The following is a 17,688-nucleotide window of genomic DNA, read 5'->3' as shown; positions in this document are numbered from 1 at the left end:
TCAGGATGGATCTGCAATGATTGTCTTGAGATGACCTGGACCAACTCATGCAATATGAGCCAGTCTCCCCTGTTTACATCTTAACTACCATCTATGCTAAAACTGCCTTGCCATGGCATTGGTCATGAATTGAAGCCATTCTAGGAAGCCACTGCAAAGGAATAAAATCTATGTGTAAGCTAGAAAGAGAATAAATGGAGTATCCAAGGGTGGGATGGCAGAAACAGGGAACTGTGAATTCCTACACGCCAGTCCTGCATGCGTGTGTAAGGGACAGACACGCTGCTATAGAGATGTGCAATGAAAAATGGTGGGGCAGCCCCACATGGCGTGGCAGCAAAGCTGAACTTGCTTTTGCCCAGGCAAGTTTTCCCTTGAATCTAGCAGGAGCATTTTCTGAGCTCAGGTTAATGCCCCAGCATTCAGCATAGCCCAGCCAAGCACTGGGCAGGGCAGGTCTGTGAGGCTGGCAGCTCCCGGGCTCTGTGGAGAAAAAGCCTTGGAGAGACACAGAAGAAAAGCTGAGCTCCTCCTTTCCCATGAAGACAGCAGCAGGTCTCATTCTTTATGGCTTTTTTCCCTCCTTTCACACCCACCTTTTATCTCTTCTGCTCTCTTCTTGTGTTTTCTTGATCCGACCCCCTCGTCTTTAAAATGCCATCACTTAGTTTTGCCTCCACATTTAAGCTAGGCCAGAAGAAAACTCCTGCTGTGACATGCTGTCCCTCTCCTCTGAGATGTTCTGCTGCCTTAGCTGTACCAGCAGGGCTGGGCAATGCAGGTGTTCCCCATGGACCTTCCAAGATCCATCTGGATTATCATGTACAGGCAGTCACACTGCATCCATGGGGCTGAGCTGGGCTCCTGCACCTGAGCGCCCAATGTCCAGAGGATTCTCCAACCGGTGGTCAATGGAATGGCAGAGCATGAACAAAATGTTCTTGAACCGATTAAAAATGTTTTCTGATGTCATGCATGCACTTGTTTTCCACATGGCCCTTCTGGGGTTCTCTGAATCACTGCTTTTCCTCTTCTCTGCAGCACCTTTGTTCGTTGAGGAGCTCATCGATCAGGCTGCTGCCGTCGGACAGTGCGTGACGCTGTCGTGCCGGACGGCAGCTCACTCCTCCCTGCACATCAACTGGTTCAGAGGTGATGTTGGCATCCCTGTACAGAGTCCCTAGCCTCTGGGATGGGGGTGCAGGGAGGGTTTTGATACCTTGATGTAAATTTTCAGGATACTTACCTCTTCGATCTCCTGCTTTTCAGATGGGATACCTGTCCACAGCAGCAGTCAGATCCTCATCTCAGCCACGCTCAAAAACTTCCAGCTGTTAACTATTCTCTCTGTTAGTGCCGACGATTTTGGTATTTACACCTGTGTGGCCACAAACTCCTTGGGCTCAGCATCTACCTCTTGCATCGTAAGAAAAGCAGGTAAGAGAAGTAGCAGCTAGATTTTTTTTTTTTTTTTTTTTTGTCCATGGTAAGTGGTGTGTGCAGAACTGGTCAACTCTTAAGGGCTTATGTACCAAAAGATTGTTGGGTTTTTCTTTGCCCTTGTGCTAAATGTGAGGGGCCCAGCTGAAATCAGAAAACCCTGCAACTTGAGAGTCAGCAGCAGAGTGGATTTTTAAAAAAAGAGGACCTCTGTAATAGCTAATGCAGCTGGCATTTGGGAGCAAGGACAGCAAGATAGATGCTGGGGGTAAACAGGCTTCACAAACCTGATTTAGTTTGGCAAGCAGCTTTTGAAGATGAAGGTAGCCCCAGGTTTGGAAAACAGTAGTACTTCTGCCCCAAAATGTGACCCTTAAATACCTGTGAGGTGAGATTTCTGCAGATGGGTTCAGGGGACAGTCTCTCCCTTGCCCACCCTGTTCCACAGCCACAGCCCTCGCCGTCTGCTAGCGTGGCACATTTTGCAGGGTTTGTTCCCTCTTCTTCACTATTTAGTCTTTCTCCTGGCTTCGGAGCCACTCCAGTAGCCATATGGTTCTAGAACCAGACTTCAAAATCTTAATATTGAGTTTAAAATAGGCACAGTTAAATTGCTGCTCCACTAGGAGGATATAAATATATATATATATATATGAAAATAGCATAACTATAACTGAGAAATGCTGGGCGTACAAGCATGGGTAACATTCACTGGGCTTTGTGTCTCCTCTTGGCAGAGCTTCCTCCCAGCCCTCCGTCCCCTGACATCGTGGAAGTCTACGAGGATGGAGCGCAGGTGGCCTGGAAACCTGTGGAAACAAACATCCCCATCCATTACACTGTGCAGTGCAAGAGCGAAGGTAAAGTGGAGCGCCGCCCTTACGCCTTGCGGGGAATGTCTCGATTTGTATGATTTCTCCACCAGATGGATGTTTCGTTTTTATTCAGAAACAGCCTCATTTTAGTGCTGCTGTTTAAAGTTTGGGATGAAATTCACACCGCCGGCATTTAGCCGTCTGAAAGTTAGATGTTGTGCTGGTTAATTGGTCTGGAATACGCATGCTGTACAAAGGCTTTGCTAAAGTGTGAGTCGAACTAAGTCCCATGGAAGCTGTGACCAAAAAGTGAACAGCTACAGAAGAATATGCATAGCTGGTGCCAGATACACAGTCCTGTATAATCCTCCCAAATTACAGTTCTGACAACATTATACACTAATAATGCCCAGCAACAACGATCAGCAGACAATCTCATCCTACGCCCAGGCTTTCCGTACAGTCGGTGGAGAAAGGTGGTCTATCAAAAAGGCAATTCATCCTACGCTCAACAGCCATGCTTTCTATTTCCATTGATTATTCAGGAAGCTGAGGGCAAACAGCCAGGACAAGATGACAAAAGTTTGGCAAAACTGCATCATCCCTTCGATCTTCTCTTCCAAGGCTTGGTCCAGAGCCTGATGCAGTCAGTGGATGTTTTCTTGTTTAATTCCATGAACTTTGAATCCAATCCCCAAGCCTGTTCTGTCTCTTGAGACTGCTTTTGCTGTTATTTCTATGAATGCTACGCCTGATAATAGTTTCTACTGCAGTGTCACACAAACACAGCCCCTTGGATTTAACTTCTCCATGTTCCTTCTTTTAATTCTCCTCACATACAGGCACTTCTTTCTGGATTGGCATGAGCACAGGCAGCAGCTCTCTGTCTTTTCGCTCCGGAGGTCGTGTCAGCCACTTTTTCCTCCAACACAGCTTGCTTTATTGTTATTCCTTTTGACACAACTGTAGGAGAGGCTTTGGGAAGGATACAAATGCGAGTCGTTCCAATTAGGAAGAAAAACAGGAAACAGCATCCACTATCTTCCATTGCATTCTGTGTATTTGGCAGGAACGTGCAAAGTCCTGCTTTCCTGAACGCAAGAGGATTAAGATATGCAGAAAAAAGAATCCTTGTCTTATCCATTATTTGACAGTAGGCTTCTGCACGCTGCTTCTGCAGACACTTTTCTCTGTTTCTAAGCTGCATCTGCTCCTTCTTACACATACACCCCCCCTAATTCAACCAGTAGCCTGCAAAGTCATTGATGCCTCTGTTTTGGGTGGCGAATTATTGCTTGTCCTATGGTTTGAGGCTCTCTACCAGTGTTTATTCGAATGAAAGGATGGGTTTAATCTCGGGCAGTCTCAGGCAGTTGTGTTCAGCCTTGAGCACAGCAGCAACGGCAAAATATGAGACACAGCATCATGCGAAATGAATGATCATTACATGTTTGCTGGTGATTTTCTACTTCACACCTTAGTCCCATGAATAATGAGTCCAGAACATAGCTACAATTTCAGCTCCCTGAGAAATCATCTGAGTTTCATAGAAGCTGAGTAAACCTGCCCAAGTTGCAAACACTGTGTTTGCCAGGAGGCTGTTAGTGGTTAGTTCTGAAATCCTGCGCCTCATGGTTTCAATTGGATTCCAGACAGGGCCAAAGGGGAAAAAAATGGTGATTTTGCTAGGCTTGTATTTGGAGTTCTTGATGTATATTTGCATTAGAGATTGGTGGCATGAATTAGATAAACAGAAACTATACAGGAAAGTTTCACCATTCCTCTGAAACAATATTGCCACATCTTGGACGGATTAGATATAAACCAGCTGATTTCAGAAAAGATGAGTTTGGCACCATGCACAAAAATTGGCCATAGCAAATTAGTGTTTCCTTCACTCTACGAGATCCCACTGTTCTTCCATATTCCCAGCATATAAGTGAAGTTGATGAAAAAAAAAACCCCTAACAAAACCCCAAAACTCAAAAAAAACCCTGCCAACAAAATCCAAAACAGTGTGACCGTCTTAAATGATCCCTAATCTCTTTTCTGTCTTCCCTTGGTTAAGATGGGGAGTGGATGACTCTTGCTTCTGACATCGCTGACTGCTGCTACTACGCCAAAAATCTCTCCAGGGGGTTTATCTACTCCTTCAGGATAGCTTGTACCAGTAAAGCAGGAATGGGCCCTTACAGCAACCCATCTGCCAAAGTGAAAATCACTGGGAAGGATGAAATGGGTAAGATCAAATGCCAAGAAAGCATTGTGTTTTTCCAGGCCCAAAACAATTGCACCTTTTTGGATGCGGGTCCAAAAGTCAAGAGCAAGTGAATCAGGACCAATTCCACTTGGCTCAGAGTGGTTTAGGGCTTCCTCCTCTTTGGCTTTCTTATTTAAAAGTAAATTATTTTCTAATTCTGTACACAGGTACAGAGTTATATGTGTAAATATATAACAAATAAATAATAACAATACAAAAATATAAACAATATGTAAATATGTATTAAAATATAATAACAAAATAAAAATCTGGAAACTGTAGATTACCCACTGAAGATACACTCAGTTTTTGACATGAGATCACGAGGAAACAGGTCTGGGACAATGAATGTGTTACTGGAGGCAATGATCTATTGGTATAGATCTGCCACTGGTGAAAGCCTCGGACCTGCTCTTTGTTATGGACTCAGTCCTAACTTCAGTAGTTAATTTACGTGTTCTGGTGTTTGCTACTGGGAGTAACCGCCCTACTGTGGTGCATTTTTCAGCTGTATTTTGTCTCTGAAGTAAACAAAGCTCAATTTACTATTTTTTTTCACCTGTCTGAATACTTTGTACTATTCACATGTTTTTAAAATTAAGACATTCATAACCCCACAGCAAATATATCCTTGTAGCAAAGGAAGTATCCTTTCTGCCAAGAAGTGGAAGGATGGTCTAACTGGAATTTCCTCCCAGTGGAGAGGATTATTTTGTAAAAATCAGTTCACAGAGATATTTTTAACTCACCCTAAATCATCTGCTTTCCCTTGGCCCGGGATTCATTAACATATCTCCATATGCCCAGCATTTCCAAGCAGATGCTTTCATGTGTCAAGGGATGCTCTAAAGTTTCAGGGAGCACTTGGACACAATCGCATGCCAGAACCAGAACAACAGGTTTCGGCTGCTGCCCTGAAATATCCAACTAAAAGACGTTTCTAATCCTTTGCCAGTGTCTTACCGTGCCCTGATGACTTGTTATGTGAGAAGATGTGGCTGAGATGTTTGACATCATAGCACACAACATACAATCCATCTCACATAGCCTGGAGTGGTCACACCAGGGAATTACTGGGTGGTCAGTCCAGAATCTGTCGCATTCAAATAGCTTTGGGTGCCACAGCTGGGAGACAACCTGCAGACTCACCTGGAGAACGCTCTGTGTCGCCTGTTGCATTGTTCATAGATAGCAGAGGGTGGCTCAGAGAGGGTCCAGTTTACACGCAGGGGTGTTTTCCCGTGTCATCCCTGTCGCTTTTTCTCTGCAGAGCTTCGTGCTGCAATGCAGAACTTCCCACCAGCTGCTGCTGAAGAAGAGAGTGAAATAATCACACCATCCGAGCCTTTCCCAACCTACCAGACCTACGCCTTCCAAACAGAGATCAAAAGGTAATGAATCCAACTGAGCTCTCAACGAGCCAGAAGGAAATGCTACATGTGGCTGGAGTTCAGAAAAGTCACTTTCATAAATGCGCTCCTCACCTAGTGTCATGGTGTTTTGTTGAAAACACCTCTGCAGCAACACATATCAACTTGAGATCATTGCCTGAGGATCTTCATCTTGGTTTGGTAGAATTCAGGTGTTGATTTTCTGGGAGAGCAAAAAGATCTGCGATGCACACCAGGACAGCCCCTTAGTATGTTGTGAGGTGATCCCAGGGCTAACAAAGGCTCCTCTCCTTGCTGCATCAACCTTTGCAGCTACTAGTTTCAAATATGGGGTTGGGATTCACCTTGCTCTGCCTAGAAGATAGGCACCAACTTCTGTTGCCAACAGGGGGTACTTCTCTTGCTCGAGACATGATGAGCCACCTTCTCTCTCTCCAAAGGAGTTAAGTTCTCACTCCCACAATTTAAAGTGACTGTACAATTTAGAGACGCAGGAGGATGTACAAACTGTGACAATAGATACAATAACTCAGTGTTGGGCATGAATGAAAAACACAGCATGAGATCCTGTTGGTTTTAAAGAACAGAAGCTCCCGGCTCTTCCAGGAGTAGCAGAGAAGCTTAACTTGCCTTTGTGTTCCTTTGTACCAGGGGGCGTTTCAGCATCGTCCGACAGTGCAGGGAAAAAGTAAGTGGCAAGACTTTAGCTGCTAAAATTATCCCTTACTGGCAAGAGGACAAGCAGACTGTGCTCCTCGAGTACCAAATCCTGCGGAAGCTTCATCACACAAACATAGCTCAGCTGAAGGGAGCCTACGTCAGCCCACGGCACTTAGTGTTGATCCAGGAGATGTGCGTGGGACCGGAGCTACTCCACTCTTTGGCGTTACGGTAATAACAAGTGGAGGGAAGGGATTTCCATTGTGGGCTGGTGTAGGGAGCAAAACACCTATTGCTTTCCCCTGACAAACTGGATCATTTCTCTCCATCTGTTCCAGTGCGCTGTCATTGCACGTGGGATTTGTGGTGCATTTGTTCTGCAACTTCTTGTGACATAAAAAAAAATTACTGACGTTCCCTTCAAGGTTGGGGTAGGGGATAATTCAGGGCCACCCAGTTGAGAAGTTGAAAGCAGATTACAGTAGTTGATATGAAACCCCATCTCCTATAACATGGAGATTACTGTGGCTCAGGAAGCCTCATTTCTCCTCCACATTGTTCCTCACAATGGCAGAAAATCCTGAGTGAATGGCTGAAATCCTCTGATTAAAGGAGAGGGAATGGTGGGCAACAAATCTGCATTTTGATTTCTACACAACCACTGCTTTCTCCAGCACGCAACTCTACAACCTCCTGAACTTCCTGTATCTGTAAACCTGACTCGTAGTATGGATTGACCTCTCCATATACAATAGATTTGCTAAATGAATAGAGTTGTTTCTTGAATGTGAAGGGCCTCATGGGATTAGTCATCCAGGGGAGGACAGTAGTAGGTGCAGAATGGTGCCCTTGCACATGCAGATATGACACCCCTGGTTTCTATCCCCTTTATTGTACCAGGACATCATACTCAGAAGTGGAGGTCCGAGATTACCTGTGGCAGACCCTCAGTGCCATTGAGTATCTCCATGCACACAACATCTTGCACTTGGATCTCAGGTCTGAAAACATGATCATCACCGAGCCCAACCTGCTGAAACTCCTGGATTTTGGCAATGCACAGTTCTACCCACAAGACAAAGTTATTACCATGGACAAGTGCATGGACTATGTTGAAACGATGGGTAAGTACAGAGTTCAGTCACAGCAACCTTGACCTTGTGTGCAATCTGTGGTAAACAGAAAGTCAGAGCCATTGGTCAAGGCAGCAGTTGGCCCCAGCAAGCAAAGTTTCCCAGGTGCTGCCCTCCAGTAGCAGTGTGAGTTTGCGGGAACAGCTAGTGGTGACAGCCTTCCCACTTGCAGATCACAGAGGACAGAACCAGAGGTCACAGCCATAGTATACAGTATGTGGTATAGTACTACTGCCATTCGGCCTGATGTTCTCAAGGTTTCATGGCAGTCATCACCCATGAGGGTGTCTTACCTCAGCCAGCTCCTTGTACTAGAAGCTTTTTCTTCTTCACTCTTGGGAAGGTAGCAAAGCATAAAGGTACCCACTGCTTTTGTGCTGATCTCAGTGCATTGTAGGGGAGCTTGGCTCACACCAGTTTGCTTTTCTAGCTCCAGAACTGCTGACAGAGCAAGGAGCCCTACCACAGACTGATATCTGGTCCGTCGGAATCACAGCCTTCATCATGTAAGTCTGTCTGTCCTTCCCTGCCCTACAAGCAGCATTTAAAGTGCAATTTCAGAGTCATCAGCCAGAGGAGATGCAATGACTCAGAGACTTAACCTCAGCTGTGCCCTCTCTCCTTGGCAATGCTGCAAAAGGTTGTGTGATGGAGCGTATGGAGCTGGCTGCACCCTGCAAGGATGCCCAGTCCCAGCAATGTCTCCACGTAGAGTAAGGAGGCTGTTTTACAACACATCAGCTGCTGATGTTTCTCTCAGCCTAGTCTGAAAAGCCTCAACTTTACCAAGAAAAATCAAATAACACCAAGTGGAAAAGCAGCCAAAGTCATGAAATCTGCTGAAGAACAGTGGCCTTTGAGGTTTTGTTTTCCCACATGATATTTCTGTGCATCATTGTGACCCTCCTGTCACTGCTGGGTGGGAATTCCTGGGAGAAGGAGCATCCTGAGTGATGCCCTTCACCTTGATCAAGTGTCTTCTTTTGGGTCAGGTTGAGTGCCAACTACCCCGTCAGCTCTGACGTAGCCTGTGAGTTTCTGAGAATGACCAGGAAGGGGAAAGTGAAGCTCACGCGGTGCTACGCGGGTCTCTCCGGGGGAGCAGTGTCCTTTCTCCAGAGCACGCTGTGTGCAAACCCCTGGTAAGATGGTGTCTGCTCTCCCAACAGCACAGTTAGTGCAGATCCCGGCTGTTGCCAGTTCCTTCTCTGTTTGCAAGGAGCCTCCTCACCCACCACGGATCCCCAACTGACCTTCTCACCTTTGTTCTAGGGGAAGGCCATCAGCCTCAGAGTGCCTTCAGAGCCCGTGGCTCCAGGAGACAGGTTTGGACAACAGGCAGCAAGCACTGGTTACCTTCCCCACCACCAAACTGAGGAATTTCCTCACTGAACGGGAAAAGAAAAGGGGCCTGCTGTGCTCCAAGTATGGCCTCATGATTGCACAGTGACGTGGATGCGACGACAGACATGAATTGTCTTCCCCTCCCCTTCTGCATTTAGTGTTTGGTACCAAATAGTCCTGCCAAGTTGCTGTGCATCAGCTGAGCTGGGGTAACTGCTCGCTGTGAATGTGATTTAGCGTAACCGAGCAAATTCATCCATGTATCTGCATTGCCACAAGGTAAGAACAGAAATGTGGACTGCTGACATGGTTCAGCTGACCAACGGTAACTTGACAGTATGTGTGTCACTTGGCTGCACGCTCCCTGGAATAACCAGGAAAGATTTATGAATGGGACTATCTACCAGCCCCAAGCAGCTTTGCAAATCCTTCCCTCAGGTCAGAAAGACTCCACGCGTGCAAATGGTGGGCACTGACTCCTGCCCCTGGCCCAAGGACGTGATAACCAGACACACTTTCAGATGTTACTGCACTGCTCATCCCACAGTGACCACTGCAGCAAGGTCTGAGTGACTGGTGGGTTTCCCACCTGTCTCCAATCCAAAAGAATTCAATGACCAGTTATGGTGAAAAATAGAAAAAAGCGATGCACTTTTTTGGGGGGCTGATGTTAGACAGCAATGTATCTTCAGGCTTTGGATGTAGAGGTCCAACTAGATAAAGCCCTGAGCAACCTGGCCTGAGCCAACAGCTGACCTTGCTTTGAGCAGAAGGTTGGTCTAGAGACTTCCTGAGCTCCCTCCCAACCTGACTTGTCCTATGACCCCATGTCTTTGCCAAATGCCAGACACAAGGCTGGAGTGGTGGGACTCTGCTAGCATCCATCAGCAGCCAGGCTCAGCATGTCACTTACCTGGCCAAGTACTCCACCATCCCCATGGGGCTTGACCTGAGATTAAACACAGGGCTAGAGGAGAGCTCTTCTAGCTGTGGAGCAAGAAGAGGCTGCAAAGGGAGGAGATACGTGTTACCTGTGTGACAGGGGTACCACAGAGGAGATTTTAACCAGGGCTTTTCATGCTCTGTGAGGAAACTCTTCCCTGCCCAAGTCACAAGAAACAAGAAGAGCCAGTGTCCATGAAAGCAGCCTTGTAGCTCGACCCTGTAGCACAAGGTGCGTACAGGGAGAGCAGCAGCAATGGGGCTTTCCAGTAACTGATTAATTGCACATCTTCCTCATCCTACTCCTGCAAGAGGCTTGGCTTTGAGAAAAATTAATGTTCTTCCTGGGCCCCAAGTTGAGTTGACCCTCTGTACGCCACTGCACTTGGGCAGCCCAACTCCTGCTCTCTTAGAGACCAGCCCACTGCTCAGTGAGCTGTGTGGCTCCATGGAGGGTCACCAGCTCTCCATGGGCACCTGCACTGTCACGTCTGCAGAGCTGAACAAGCTCCTCAAAGGTTTCAAGGTTTGAAAACACCTCAAAACTTGGGTTTTGAGGCACGTATTTGAAATGTCCCCTTACACCTAGATGACAGAGTTACACATCACATAGCATCTTACAGTAACTCCTCACCTGTCTGACAGTATCTGCATCAATTATGTTAAAAACATGTTAAAGGACATACAGAAGCAACTCTTGAAGAAACCAAGCTGTGACTTGGTGTAGGGACATCATCTCTGGGAAAGATGTTCCCGATGGCCAGGATGCTGGCACATGGAGCAGTTAGTTGTATGGCTTTCCCCACAAGCTGGGCTAAAACAGAGAGGCTTTTCTGCGCACACCCGAGCTGTCAGGCGGTGGTGTGAGTGGTTCGTTGCAGCCTTGCTTTGCTCCCCACCAAAAACGCTCCCCCATCCTGCCTGGCTTCACCGTGTTTGTATCGGTGCGTCCTGCCTGCCAGAGGGAATTTCTGCATACGCTGTGACTTGCGGGAATAACTTTGCCACCGGACAGTAAAGGCAGCAAACGCAGTAGTGACCATGACCTCGTGTCATGTGGATGTTGTACCACCAAGAGACTTTGCCACTTTGAAGCCGGGCTGCTCTTCTCTGGGTAGTGCATCTACCAGGAGACGTGGCAGGAGTGTCACTGGCAAACCTTGCATGTTTTAATTCTTCAGAAAAATCCTGAACTTTCGTGTTCCTCTTTCTCCTTCAAAAGCTGCTTTCCTTTGCAATGGATGGTGTTAGCTGTGTCATTGCTTTCTACTTATAACCTCAGTGTTCTTTTGAGTTTCTCTGAAGTGAACGATATATCTATTGGTGCCGCTGAGTTTCTTCAGTCTTCCTTACAAGCAGCAGTAAGCGGAGGGTTTCTCAGAGCCGCATCTGGCTGTGTTCAGAGGAACGAGAACAGGGAAACAATTCCTAATGCATTACAGTTTAATACTAGAAGTGATGCTGTTTAACCAGGGGTGGTCTTTTCCAGCACGCTTAACCCATACTGTTCCGAACCCGAAGCGTGCAGCATCATGACTCCTTCCCTTGCACAGTGTGCAGAGCAGGAACTGTAACTGAGAGCAGAGCAGCTTTCACTGTGCTGTGGGCAGCAGACACTAACTCAACAGACTGTAAAGCTTGGAACGTCAAAGTAATATTGTCTTCACTATGCTCTACAGAAGAGAAACCCAAGGTTTTAGGGCCAGACTCCACGCTCAGTTCTCTTGGGGGAGAGAGGGGTTACGCAAGACGGACACTGTGATGAGGTGTGCCCCCCAGTAAACATTTCAAGACCCTGGATTCCTTCCAATTTAACTTCTTTTACAAATCCAGTAAGGTTTCTGTTGGCACAGGCTAGTTCTTTACTCTTGCTGGTACACTTTGGGATGGAAAGCTCAGTGCCAAGGGACAACCCATCTAAGCATAAAACTTAATTGGAGATTAACTCATTTGGAGCTTTCACACTCTTCCGTATATGACTCAAATGAAGTGATTTTATTTTTTTTTTTTTGCTTCTCACAACTGCATGCATTGAGCATGTCTGAAGTCTTTTATAGACTCAATACTGTTTGGTTAAATAAACCATTCTGACAAGGAAGTAAAGCCAGATTTTTCTGCTGTATCATTGTCATTGTCATTATTTTTATATTCCTTTCCCAAGCCCAGTCCGTATTTGTGCAGCACCAGTCCCTCGCCCCTCAACTCTGACCTGGGGTCCCTCAACGACAAATATACACTGTGCGTCAGCAGTAAATAGCCTTCATGCAAACCATCCACACAAAATATCTTCTTGCTAGATCCCTGGAGTGAGGACATCACTTAGCCAGGATGTCACTGTGTCTCTGACCTGCCCAACTATCCCACGGCGTTCCTGGGCATAGTTTGGAGCTTGCAAAGATCAAACCACTGGCCAGAATGTGGGAAGAGCTCCAGCTTAATTCTTAGTAGCAGAGCAAAGAAAAGAACCCACAGGTGACAGAGATGAGAGCTGTAGAGGGAATGTGGAAGTCATGAAAAGGTGCTGGATTTGTTAATGAAAATATTAACTGTCGCAGTTAAGCCTTGTCCAGTTACAGGTGGGTTTAGTTTTTCCTTGGCTCTGCCACAGCTGCTTGACAGTTTCTGCCTGCATTTCCACCACCACAAGGTCTGGTAATATGGGATAGTTTGCCCTTGACATGCAATTACAACATAACTGTCCTTTGCAGAACAAAGCAGAATCTGGCTTTGATGTTTGGACACACATGAAAATGTTTGAGTTTCATTCCTCGGCCATGCATAATCTCCAAAGTCCAAGGTTAGCGTCAGCATTAAAATCAAATCACTGCCCTCTGCACAGGTAAAGCTGTGATTTAACTTCTGTAAGGACTGATGTTGTCAGAGCCATAATTATTGAAGGAAAAAAGCAAAGCAGAGCTTGCAGAGAACAGTTTTACCCTGCATTGGATCCAGTGGATAAACCAGAGATGTTTGGGGGCTCATAAGGTCACAGTGACTGTAGCCTGTAAGGGATAGAGGTGGTTTTCTCATGCCCCGCTTTGGTTTTCTAGCCCCTTCCCATCACCCCCATCCCATTCCTTATATCCTCCTTGGGTCTTTGCAGAAGACAAGGTCTAAATTTGAAGGGGGGGTGTGACACTTTCCAATAGGCATCTTCTGGGAACACTGTCGGCACATGGGACTCGAGGACAGTGTGGAGAACCATCGAGATCCCAATCAGGCTCAGGCACGAGCCGGGTGCTGGGAGCTCAGCCCCCACCAAGGCTCAGACACCCATCCCCTCACAGGAGGACAGACCTGTTCCTGGCCAGCACGCAGAGTCCAAAATTTCTAAGCTTGTGCAATGATTTGGCTTGAAACAGGGAGTTGGTTCGGTGCTGTGGTGGATCCTGACTCAGCTGTAGGTACCCACGCTCCAGCCGTGTTACAGTCAGTGGAATGACTCCAGACGCACACACACAGATCTTTTTTATCCCCAGAAACTGTACACAAGACACAGGGCTGGAACGCACAACCTCCTGCAGCCCTGGCAAGGAGGTGACCACATGTGTTCCTAACTCACATAGACACATGAAAATGGGACCGTAGGTTATTACTGATGTTTGCAACTCCCTTCTCCTCCCACTGACGTGGTAAATGAGATTGACAAGATCTCTCCTTTTCTTAAATGTGAACAGGGAATGAGCTGTCAGCGTGTTCCTTGCTCAGTACATCCCAACTCTGCTCCCTCTGGGGACCACACAGGAGAACATTTTAATCAGATATAGGAAGGGGACTATAGAAAAGACAACTGGAAAACCTCAAGGGAAATCCTTACGTCTGTGGAGAGGGTATTGGTTGTTCTCTGACCTTGCAGGGGTCTACTACAAGCTGATGCCATCCTGCCGATGGTACTTCATGTGGGAAATAAATGTGTCGTTAAGGAGCTGATAATGGAATAATGCAGTCCCAATGCTGGAGTGCAGCCAGGCTCACCCACAGGCTCCCTGGCCACTCACCAATTTGCCAACTCATCTGGCTTGATCTTCGCTTGCACACCCACTCGCACACTTGTGCCAGCTGCCGGCACCCATGGTCTTGAATTTAAGGAAAGGAATTTAATAAAGCAATAGGACAGACTGTGCTGATCAGGTGCAGGGTGTGACCAGACAAGCATATGGACCAGCCGCATGTTTACACACGACCAGCCCTTTTTATCCCTTTACCCCTCTACTTTCCTCCCCAAATCACCTAAATCCCTGCCTTTTCCCTCCTTTGGTTCCTCCCCTAAACATCCCACCATAAGTCCTGTGCAAACCCAAAATGCTCTTCCCCTGCACGTCCCCCCTCCCTTGACAGCAATCCCCCTTAGCCCAGATGGTGATCCAGAGAGCTGCTGCTCCCAATGACACATCTCGATGGGTCTCCTGCCGGGACCGTGGGGCTGATGGGTCTGTTGAGACGGCCCTGGGAGAGACCTGGACAAAATACTTGCTCCTTAGATGTCCTTAACTTCTTTTCCCACCTGTCAATATGCCCCTGCGCTCCCGTAGGCTTGTACAGATGGGCTTTTGACGGGCTGATGGCCCCCCCGGGATGGGGCTGGGAGTAGCCTAGCAGGGTTATATTTGTCTCTCTGTGCTCCTTTGTGGGTGTGCAGATGAGGTTTTATTGCATAACCCAACACCACAATAACCAGAAACGCAGAGCAGCAATACGTGTGAAGGAGGTAAAGAGAAAAGCAATTATAACTGTTAACCAAACAAGATCGTATCAGTGTTGGCACCGCACAGATCTGATAACCATGGGAACATGCTATTTATTTCACAGATAACACCAGAACAAACAATACAACAAGGATTTCCCAAATTAAAAGCGTGGCCGGTATCTGAACCGAACGTCGCGAACAGGCTGCATCGTCCCGAATCCCCAGCGGCTGATGTCTATCACTGGGATCTCCTCTTCTTTGTTGACCAGCTCCAGGTCATAGTAACTCAGCATCAAGAACACAAACAGTTTAATTTCAGCAGCAGCAAAGAAGCGCCCGGGACAGATGGATACGCCTGCCCCCCAAGGCATGTTGAAGTATTTCAGCCTTTTCCCATTTTTGTAGAAATCTTTCTTGGTGCCGTCTGGGTTCACGAAGCGGTCGTACTTAAATTCGTGAGGGTCAGGGTGGATTTCTGGGTTCATCTGCACAGAGATGTGTGGGAACAGAGCCACCCTGTCTCCTTTGCGGAGGGTGTACTCTGCCCCGCTGCTCATCTTAAGGCTGGTGTCCTCCAGGACCGCTCTGACCAGTATTGGGGCTGCAACCAGCCTCAGGGTCTCCTCCAGAGCACTGTCCAGAAAAGGGGTCTGGTTTAACATGTCCCTAGTGATGTTCATTGGTGGGCTCCCTGGTTTCACTTCCTGGCCATTCTCCCTTGAGACTTTATCCACCTCTTCCTTCACAGCCTTCATAGCTTCTGGATGTTTCATTAGATACAAGAGGAGCCAGAAGGCAGTTGGGCCCGTATTGCCTTGGGATGCCCAGAGGAGCATAAACATGAAACGATCTCGCATGTACTCGGGGGTACCGTTTTCTGCCAGAAGTTGGTCTTGATCACTTATCCACCCACTGATATTGTCCTTCTGCCAGCTCTTCTTCACAGACAGCATGCTCCAGAAGAGCCTCTTAAGCCGTTCAGCTTCTATTTTGTCCTTGGGAGGCAACACGGCATAGGCCAGGCGAGGGAAGAGACGGTCGTACTTCCGAAACTCATGGAAAAGCTGGTTGGAGTGGATGCGATCTTGCTCATTAGCTTTCTCCTTGTTATCTGCCCCTTGGTGTGGCTCAGTGCCATACAGAGCCAGGTACCCGGCTCTGAAGACGATGTTGTAGCAGTAGTGGAAGAGGCCATCCTCTTGCCACACTCGCTTGTCCTCTCCTGAGCTCATATTGAAAAACATCAGCTTCTGAAAGTTCTCCATGGTGGCCTGTATCATGACAGTGAGTCCATCTCCCATCAGATGCTTCGTGCTCGATGCGTGGATTATGCTATGGTTGGCTTCCATGGGCTTGTAGCCAAAAACCTGCAGGACCAGTTTAGATGCAAAACTCCTAAAGTCTAGTTTAGATCGTGATTCCTTCACGATGGCTCCAAAGCAGAAGGGGTCCATCACAAAGGTGAAGTAATAGCCTCCAATCAGCACCGTGAAAATATCCCCGTGTTTTCTCTGCATCCTTTTTAGAAACCCTGAACTGTCCTTTCTGAAATCCAGCACGTAACCCAGCCAGGGAATGGTACCTTTGTCCAGAGGTGGCTCATCGGGTCCCCGTCTCCGAAACACGCCCAGGAGGTAGAGTCCACTGAGCAGCGTTGCCATCAAGGTACAGAGGAGAATCACCCAGAGTGCCATGAGAGCTCTGTGCCTGTCCAGGAGCTTGGACTAGAGCTAGGTTGGGGCAGGGGAAGGTGCTTTTTATTCCCCTCCAGCAGCTGATATGCAGACACACAGGTGACAACCTCTGTCCCCATTGGCAGCAAGTGTTTGCCTTTCCCCTGTGGAGCCCTCCAGTGTGTACTTCTCCCGTGACGAACAGACAGATTTTTAAGGTGGAAGGTACCTTGTAATGAAGTTGGAGTTACTGCTGTGTAAGGCAGATGGGTTTTGGAATGTGCTCTGCAGCAGCTTAAGCAAATTCCCTTTTCTAGGCTGCATGGAGCCCAGTTTTTGAAAAAGAGGGTTCAGAGAATTTCACTCAGTGATTTCTGCCTTTAAGACCAGGCTATGGACACAAGCTGCAGGCTGAGAAAAAAATGAAAGGAAGAGTGGATGTTGGAAATGCTACTGGAAATGAGCTCAGGACCAAGGGAAGGGGGTTGCAGCTGAGATGATTTGGTCTCAAAAGCCAAGGGAAGGAAAGGTCCCCAACATTTTGACATTCTCCAATGCACAGTGCCCCGTAAGTGCTTTGCCAATGAATAGTGCAAGCTCTGCTAACCTGTACAAGGACAAAGCAAAGCAGGTCCGCTTTTCTCATGGGTGATGAGGGCTTGAATCATTGCATTTGCTTTGTATCAGATGAGTCCAACATCTGTGTGCGGCCAAGTCCACCTCCTGGGTAGAGAGCAGTGGTGCCCAGAAGGATGACAGCACTTTCTTCTGTGCACATGCACACACGATGCTCGGCGATTGCAAACCAGCCGTGTGTCCCCCAGCCAGCAGAGAACCCCTGGCCCACTGTTCTCCTGCTCCCACCCCTGGGGCTGCCATTTTTCCCCATTCTTCCCTTCTGCTTCTTGATCTCTCCTGCTCCTCACTCTGATGGGGTTCAGGGACGATGCCAGGGACCCCGTGCCCCATCTGGCACTATGCCTCTGGGTGCTGCCACCCTGATCTGCGCAGCCAGTCACCGCAGCCCCTGCCCCAGCCGCTGGCGCTTGGACCTCACGGCACCCTCATGTAGGATAGAGAGTGACATTATATGGAAAAAGAGTTAATAAAAAGTATTTAATAAGGCGATAGGACAGACTGCTGTGAGCAGGTGCAGGGCACGCTGTTTACACGCAACCAGCCCCTTTTATATCTCCCCTATTTCCCCCACCTTTGCCCCTCCCCTGAGCATCCCATCATACATTTTGTGTGGTCCCATGAGCCCTCCTTTGTATGGGATCACAATCTTCATCTTAGTTTTTGCTTCCCAGCTGCTCTCTCCTTCCACATTCCCTCCCAGTGAC

The 17,688-nt window shown here is 47.6% G+C and overlaps 2 protein-coding genes across 17 annotated transcripts in view; one reads left to right on the top strand and one right to left on the bottom strand.

The window, feature by feature from the left end:
- The window catches only part of OBSCN (obscurin, cytoskeletal calmodulin and titin-interacting RhoGEF), a 199,853-nt gene extending 187,754 nt beyond the window's left edge, over positions 1 to 12,099 (top strand). For all 16 annotated transcript variants that reach the window (XM_054814826.1, XM_054814829.1, XM_054814834.1 and 13 more), the window contains 10 exons: positions 1,042 to 1,152; positions 1,270 to 1,437; positions 2,178 to 2,300; positions 4,324 to 4,494; positions 5,786 to 5,906; positions 6,558 to 6,797; positions 7,467 to 7,690; positions 8,130 to 8,205; positions 8,692 to 8,841; positions 8,972 to 12,099. In XM_054814826.1, the coding sequence (XP_054670801.1) occupies positions 1,042 to 1,152; positions 1,270 to 1,437; positions 2,178 to 2,300; positions 4,324 to 4,494; positions 5,786 to 5,906; positions 6,558 to 6,797; positions 7,467 to 7,690; positions 8,130 to 8,205; positions 8,692 to 8,841; positions 8,972 to 9,149 (1,562 nt within the window). In that variant the 3' untranslated portion in view covers positions 9,150 to 12,099. The remainder of the gene's footprint in view (positions 1 to 1,041; positions 1,153 to 1,269; positions 1,438 to 2,177; positions 2,301 to 4,323; positions 4,495 to 5,785; positions 5,907 to 6,557; positions 6,798 to 7,466; positions 7,691 to 8,129; positions 8,206 to 8,691; positions 8,842 to 8,971) is intronic.
- Positions 12,100 to 14,678: 2,579 nt separating this feature from the next.
- LOC129202904 (5-beta-cholestane-3-alpha,7-alpha-diol 12-alpha-hydroxylase) lies at positions 14,679 to 17,498 on the bottom strand. The gene has a single exon (XM_054816541.1). The coding sequence runs from the start codon at positions 16,364 to 16,366 to the stop codon at positions 14,834 to 14,836; it is 1,533 nt and encodes a 510-aa protein (XP_054672516.1). The 5' UTR covers positions 16,367 to 17,498; the 3' UTR covers positions 14,679 to 14,833.
- Between the last annotated feature and the right edge of the window lie 190 nt (positions 17,499 to 17,688).

The sequence above is a fragment of the Grus americana genome, chromosome 2 (assembly GCF_028858705.1).
Source record: "Grus americana isolate bGruAme1 chromosome 2, bGruAme1.mat, whole genome shotgun sequence".
In the NCBI taxonomy this organism is placed as follows: Eukaryota; Metazoa; Chordata; class Aves; order Gruiformes; family Gruidae; genus Grus; species Grus americana.
The sequence above is the reverse complement of the archived record's forward strand: the minus strand, read 5'-3'. Positions and strand labels throughout refer to the sequence as shown.